The sequence below is a fragment of the Harpegnathos saltator genome, unplaced genomic scaffold (genome assembly GCF_003227715.2).
Source record: "Harpegnathos saltator strain DR-91 unplaced genomic scaffold, Hsal_v8.6 scaffold47, whole genome shotgun sequence".
Lineage (NCBI taxonomy): Eukaryota > Metazoa > Arthropoda > Insecta > Hymenoptera > Formicidae > Harpegnathos > Harpegnathos saltator.
The window spans coordinates 774,667-782,252 of record NW_020230283.1 but is presented as its reverse complement, the minus strand read 5'-3'; the positions used below and the strand labels follow the sequence as shown (position 1 = coordinate 782,252).

Below are 7,586 nucleotides of genomic sequence, written 5' to 3'. Positions count from 1 at the left end.
AGAGAGAGGGAGTGTACGAAAGGGGATACGCGAGAAACGATTAACAGCGCGTTCGTCGGGCGGAAAGCCACCGGTTTAGAGCGTTAAAAAGTAATCTCATTTCGCGTCACCGCGAATGTATGACGCACTTGCATCGCGGCGAAAAATACGTTGGAGCGAAGAAATTTTGTCGGCTGAGCCATTTATCTCGATGCAGTTGACATTCGCGTATATAAAATTGCACTTTAAAAAGTTAATTCCGACGTCCGTCATTTTCGCCGCGATTAAACGGAACTTTGAAATACTTTTCCCTCGTTCGCTCTCTCTCTCTCTCTCTCTCTCTCTCTCTCTCTCTCTCTCTCTCTCTCTCTCTCTCTCTCTCTCTCTCTCCCTCTTTCTCGCCCTCCCCCTTTCTCACTCTCTGCTCTTTCCTCTTTCCTCCGCGATTCCATCCCACCTCTCTCTCCTCCGCACCTCCGAGTGCCGCCTTACCCGTTTAATTTCCGGCACATCGCGTTGCCGGCGCAGCGATGAAAGTTTCCCACAATTCAGCAGAGATAAAGCATTTATTGAATCAGATAAAGTTTAATTTACCGTACTAACACGTACAAATACGACAGGAACGTCGCCGCTGTCGCCGCCTCTCCGTTCTCGATAATCGTCCCGCTTCCGTCCCGTCCGCTGAATTTATCGTAAAACGTTTGCCTTTCGATCCGTTTGAATTTCACGTTTCTCTGGCGGAACAATTAAAAGAGAGAAAAAAAGACAACGGACAGTCGAATAAACGTGATTCTCGCTGAATCTACGCGAGAGCTCTCCGTCCTGGAAAAGCGAAACTTTATACGCAGACTCGCGCGGAAATTCGCGCGACAGAAATCCAAAACTTGCGGCAGGCACGAATCACGTCGGCGTCCCGCCGACATCGCGCAGATTGGAGAAAGACAGAAAGAGAGAATGAGCCGTCAAGTTTGAAGAAACTCAGTAGGGTGCCGAGGAGGAAGAACGGTAGACGACGACCGAGGGGCGGTGTGCGACGGGGGAGCGGGGAAGCGAGACGGGGGAAAGGAACGGGTGTCACTCGCGTGACTGGTATCGACATCTCAAAATTGCAACGCTCGACGTCCATTGTCACCTATTTTCGCCTCCTTCGACTCTCGCGATAGTACGTTCCTATTTTCGACGGGAGAAAATCGAGGCGGACCGCCTCCGCCGCCGCCGCCGCCGCAAGCCGAAGAGATCGAGGAGGTGGAAGATAGAATATCTTGTCCCTGTCGAACGTCCGGAGACAAGCTGAAATTGAAGTAATATACAGCGCGCGCGGCACGGAGGAAGTGCGCCTTTAATACCCGCCCGGCAAGGATGTTCCGTGGCGGTCCGGCAAAAAATCGTTGACAGCATGCCGATAAAATACGTTTGCGGAGTTATTGCGTTACGGGCAACGTTTTCTCCGGGCGGGCCCGGGACGAGGCCGAAACGATCTTTCACGTCGCCAAGTGGATCCCGGGCGGGAATGGATCCCGCGCGCGCGCGCGCGCGCGCGGAGATTGGACGTCTCGCCTCGTCTACATTCGTCGCGTCCGGCGGCTCTTAAAGGATACGCAATCTACTTACCTTGATCAACATGTCGCAGGAATGCGACGCGATCCTTCCGCAGGAGCTCCGCTTGCGCGCGACTTCGTGTTCGAGGCAACGTCCCGAAAAAAATGCATCACGCCGCCGTAAAAGCGCGCGAATGTGCCGCGCAAAGTACCGCGCTAATTAATAAGCTCAATGGCCGGGATATTTTATCCGGGAATAACAAGGAAAAGGGGGGCGGGGATCTGGTGCAATGAAGCAGACGAGCGAGTTCGACTCTGAGGTATACAAGAATATTTTATTCGTCGAAAGTAACAAATATACAATTCTCTCAAATAAATCGTCGGTGTAAATCATGTCTGTCGTAATTAGCTCGATTCTCTCTCTCTCTCTCTCTCTCTCTCTCTCTCTCTCTCTCTCTCTCTCTCTCGTTTCTTCTTCCTTACGCGACGGCTCGCGGCTCGCGCTCGCGTTCGTGAGCGACGCGCGCGCCACGCACGGCGACTCGCCGCATCGTCCACCGCGTCGTCGCCGCCGCCGCCGCAGTCGTTGTTCTCGTCGTGGTCGTCGTGATCGTCATCGTCGTCGTCGCGTCCTCCTGCCTCGCGCACCGCGATCTGTATTGTCGACACGTGTGAAAAAGGATATACGGCGTCTTTCACGAAACTCGGATGCAACAGCAACGGAATTGTAGCGCCTTACGAGAAACCGAGATAATTTTGGCACGATTCTCCGAGGAAACGAAAGTGAAGTGACGACACCCAGCCGGCGCGGTGTCTCGTGCTCGTCGTCCGTGTTCGATAACGATAATCGACTGAAAAAGTACCTTCGTCGCGTCGAGCTGTCGCCGCGGACAAGTCGATGTCGCGATGTCCGCGCGCGAGCGCTTCATATACTCTTGGTGTGTCCTGGTAGATATCTATATATATATATTTATATAATATATAACATATATTTATATATAAACATCCATCTCTAAATGGATATATCTCCATCTGTATCTGCGCGCGTGTCTTTAGTACGTATGTACACGTATATCCATCTAAATGCACAGTCCCTAATTACGTCGTCACGATTATATACGGTTCCCCTTACTCTCGTCCCTCCTCCCTCCCTCCCACCCTTTTTCCCTTTCGACCACGGACCGCAACCCGCGCTCTCTCGTTTTCTTTCTCACTTTCCCTCCCTCCCTCTCCCTCTCGTTCTCGCTCCTCGTCTCTCGAGCTGTCGGCTGAAGCGTTTCTCGACTCGTGGTCCTTGACGCGCCCGAAGGATCTCCTCTTGAAGCGGGATCTCCGGGCTTCCCGCTAACTCACGTTTATTTACAGAGTACCGACGCGTTTGTCGCGCACAATTAAGGCAGTGTTTCGATGAGTCCGTTTGGAGAATCGAATCCTCCGTTTCCCCGCTCTCCACCCTTCCTCCCTCCCTCCCTCCCTCTGTGCTCGCACGCACTCGCTCAGTCACTCGCTCACTCCGCCGATTGTCCCTTCCGGTACTCACTGATCGATCTCTCGAGTTCACCGGTCGCGCCGTTCGATCACCCACTGATTCACCCGCCGATCGCCCGGCGCTCGGCTCGTGGGCGTACGACGCTCGCGACTTTCACTCACCGTTGGAAACGGTTTCGAGATCCGGTTTACCGGTCTGTTCAGAGCCACGGGCCGAGCTGGGCCTCCAGGATCGTGGCCGCGTCGGTCCTGCCCATAACTCGGAGGTGGTTCAGCAGATCCGTCACCGCCGTCGGCTCCCGGTGCCTCGCTTCCCACAGGTCCAAGATGTGCTCGGTCGGGCTGGCCTTGGTCGCGAAGTAATTGATGTACCTGTTGTCGAAACGAAGCATCATGACTGCGTCATTGCCGTGGAAACGCCGTGAACGGCCTTTTCTCGTCGCGTACATTGAGAAGAAAAAAGAAAAGGTGGAGCGGAAAGGACCGATTTCAGCGCGCAAGGCGCGATCGGGTCCGACGGAGCAGAAGATCGCGTCGACCCGGCGCGCGGCACACAGTGGGGCCAGATGACATTCTTTGGTTGAAAATCCTCTAGAGACCCGAATATCCGACCGATCATCGACCGATCAGTGGACGAGGTTGATCCTGAATACATTCCGAAGAGATCCGTGTTGGCAAAATTGAAAAAAAAATTTTTTTTTCTCGAATTACTAGCCCCCCAAAAGAGGAAAAAAGAGGAAATTATCGTTGAACGCGAGAAACTTGTGAAATACTCATTATTCGACACTTATTTCCATCTAATAGCGTATTCAGTGGATTGAAACTATGAAACCGATCAACAGACACCTCGAGATTTATCGATCTTGAAGCAGAAACCCATTAACTCAGAACTCATATGCCCAAAATACAAAAACATCAAATATAACAGACCGGTTAAGCACAAAACCGAGGGATTTTGATCCTTAATCCTTTCTTAATGCGGGCTGAAATGATGAGCTTTGAAATTCTGAGTTTCCTAAAAGGTGATTATAAGTTCTGGGGGATTTAGTATCCGTAGGCTCGAACCTATTGCGGTCGAACCCAAGACACTGTACTTCAAACGATAAACTTTTAAGACAAACCCTAAACCCATGAACCCTGAACCGATGATCTTTTCAAAATTTCGGCTAGACAGATCTCTTTGGGAATTTATTCAGGATCAACCTCATCCATTGGTGTCGATGATCGGTTGGAAATTCAGATTTCTAGAGAATTTTGAACCAAAGAATGTCATCTGGCCCGACTGTGCGGCGGGAGATTTCACCCCCTTGATCTCATTCTTCGTTCGACAGGTTGAATCCAGTGACGGAGAAAATTAAAAAACTCGTTCTACATGCAAAACGGTCCGATAATTTGATGTAATTACAATGCATGCAATGAGGTCGCCTCGATAATCTAACTTTTGTGTTTGTTGTACATTGACGAGTAAAGTAAGAAGCGAATTTTGCCGAAAGAATCGTGGCGCTCGGTCCGTCGTGCACAACCCTGAAGTGACGTCCATGTACCCAAAAGAAAAAAAAAAGTATTCTAATATTTGCAATGTGATTTTTCCCATAATATCATATTCTAAGCGAAGCCTTTTACAGAAGAAGAATTCCTCCTTCGATCAGAAATGATCAAAGTGAACGATTCATCCCAAATTTATTAGATATTATTCTAATCGTTTTCCTCTTATTTCAAGAGGATTTCCTCTAATATCAATTAATTTTCCTCTCATATGAAGAGGAATATGTTGATTTGAATGTCGGCTTCTTTTGTTCAGTCATGCTCTACCGCCAGGCAAGAAGAATAATATAATGTATTCTTTCTTTTAATTATGTTTCGTACGATTGATTATGATGAACATTTTTGTAGCTATGAAGTTTATAACAAAACTGACTTGGAAATTTATTTGTTATGATGATTTTATTTCATTCGCGCCTACTTATTGTAGAACAGGAGCCAGAAATACATTTATATATATTACTTCTTTTGCTATACATTATAATTATTTTTTCAAATCAACTAGTATAATCAGTAAGAATAAAGTACAGTAAGAATAAATAATAATTCTCTTAAAAAAAATTAAATAATCTGTGCAAGAGGAAATTTGTATTAAAATCAATGAGACTTGCGTGTAACATGTAATCTTCTAGCTTTAAGAATAATGTGCTTATAATATTTTCCTCTTAATCTTAGAGGAATCCTCTTGAGGCCATATACAGAGTGTATCTAAAAGTATGTTGCAAATTTTAAGAGCGTATTCCAGGAGTCAAAATAAGAGAAAAAGTTCCTATAAACATGAATCCAATGCCGGAGGGAAATACCTTTTCTCCGAGTTATAGCCTAAAGTTGGGGGAAAATATCGTCGAAATTTTGCACAGCGTAATAATTAATAGTGACCTTGATTTTTAAGTGGTTTTGACAATTTAGTCCTATTTTGAGGAAGAGGTATGGAGGGGGTGCTAATTTTCGAATGGCCATATTCTTTTATTTTTCGTCGTATCGAATATCGCCATTTGAAAATTAGCATCCCCCTTCACACTTCCCCTCAAAATTGGACCAAATTGTCAAAACCGCATAAAAATAAAGGTCACTATCGAGGACATTATTAATTATCACTATTAATTATTAATTATTATGCTGTGCAAAATTTCGACGATCTTCCCCCTCCCCTCCCCCCGCCAACTTTAGGGGGTTATAACTCGAAGGGAAAGCATTTTTGGACTCATGTTTACAGGGACTTCTTTTCTTATTTTGATCTCTAGAATACGCCCTGCAAATTTGTAATATACTTTCAGATACAACACCCTGTACAAGAATAAAATCCTCTAAAATGTAGATGATGCCGCTTGTCCTGAAATTACTTTCTTTCGAATGTGTCGTACGTTTGTCGAGTTGACACTTCTCCGTAGTGCGGAAACGTTGAGAGATCACTCCCTTATGAAAGAAGCAATCTGCACAAAAGGTGAAGAAGGCGTATCGCGAAAAGGACGCGTGTCGCGAGGCGCGAGACTTTTCGGCGAATCGGCGAGGATCCTGTTGAAAGAACCCTACTAACGCATTCATCCCGACCGTTTCTACTTCAAGTTTGAGCAATATATCAGCCCTATATATGTACACGTCCCGTCTGCGACGCGTAAACTTCGAAACGAAGAGAGGCAAGAAACAAAGCGCACGAGGTGAGCACGCGGTGAGGACCGCGACAGAGACACATCGGCTCGCGCTGCACGGAAGAACGACGCGATATTTCACGTCATCAAACTGCGCGAGCGCCTCGTTATTAGACATTGTTCCGGCCGTGAGACGCAAGACGCGCAAGTCGGCTCGGCTCAGCTCCGGCGAGCGTGTTTTGCGAGTCGCGTAAACGCGTAGAGTGGTAGCCGAGCGGGGAGGAGCTCTCCGTTCTGAATCAGGTGCGGTTAACGAGGTGGGTGGGGGGAGGGGGGGGGGAGAGCTTTGGCGGGTTACTGACCTGTCGACCTGCAGCCTCTGCGCCAACATTCTCCAATCGTTGCCGAGAGCGTTCGGCGGGTCCAGGCACTGGCAGAGCTGCTTCCTCAAGGATCTCGTAAACCGGAACGGTCGCAGGGTGGTGGAGTCGGTGGTGGCGTTGTTGGCATGTCCGCTGCTGACCACGGTGACTTCCCTGAGCGGCCTCGTGACGCTACCCGAGGAGATGAGCTGCTTCGCGCCGTCGTAAACGATTCTGAAAACTTGTCTCGTGTCGGAGTTGCCTTGCGAGACCTGCAGCTTGTAGCTCCTCGTGGTGGTCGGGCCAAAGGCCGTGTCCAGGCCGAAGGTCACGTGCTTGGCGTTCTCTTGGCAGTTCCAGGCGTCCCGGAACGAGACTTCCTGGCGCTCCGTGGGCGACTTGCTCTGCCACTCGTTGCCGACCTCCTCGAGGCTGACGCAGAGCGACTCGCCGTTGTCTTGGAACAGCAGCGTGCGCGGCTTGTCCAGCAGATAGCCGCGGATCTGCGACTCGCGGTCGACGATCGCTTTCATGGCGGCCTTGGTGTCTTCGACGGCGTACACCCGGACGCAGCACTGGCCGGCCTGGCTGGCGAAGAGCGCCAGTCGCAATCGCTTCGTGGCGATCGCGCTCTCGCTGCTCTGGCCGGCCAGCACGTAGCCGCGCAGCTGCTCGGTCACGATGAAAGCCTCCGCGTGGTCCAACTGCGTGAACAACGGCGTGTTGATGGTCTCGTTGCCGAGGGTCAGCACTCGGCTCCACGTGATCGACGACGACGACGACGACGACGACGACGACGACGACGACGACGACTGGTGGTCCTTGGACGCGAGCGACGGCGACGTGTCGTCGACGTTAACGCCGTCGCACGCCCACACGCTCAGCTCCCAGGTCGCCGGGTGCAGCATCGCGCAGTGCTCGAACTGCAGGATCACAGGCTTGTTGAAGGTCGCGGACGACGGACCGCAGGTCACCACGGCCGATAACTGGGTTATCCCGTCTGCGGGCGTGAAAAACGGGATCGAGAGATTCGAGATTGCTGCCGCGGCAGTCGGCGCTGAAGATTGACGGCGGCGGCGGAGGCAAGC

At 50.1% G+C, this 7,586-nt stretch overlaps 1 protein-coding gene across 6 annotated transcripts in view; it reads right to left on the bottom strand.

Moving 5' to 3' along the window:
- Nucleotides 1-1,825: 1,825 nt before the first annotated feature.
- The window catches only part of LOC105181075 (netrin receptor UNC5C), a 72,027-nt gene continuing 66,266 nt past the window's right edge, over nt 1,826-7,586 (bottom strand). For all 6 annotated transcript variants that reach the window (XM_025302166.1, XM_025302170.1, XM_025302169.1 and 3 more), the window contains 2 exons: nt 6,499-7,498; nt 1,826-3,377 (listed from right to left, as the gene is read on the bottom strand). In XM_025302166.1, coding sequence (XP_025157951.1) covers nt 3,206-3,377; nt 6,499-7,498 — 1,172 coding nt within the window. In that variant the 3' untranslated portion in view covers nt 1,826-3,205. The remainder of the gene's footprint in view (nt 3,378-6,498; nt 7,499-7,586) is intronic.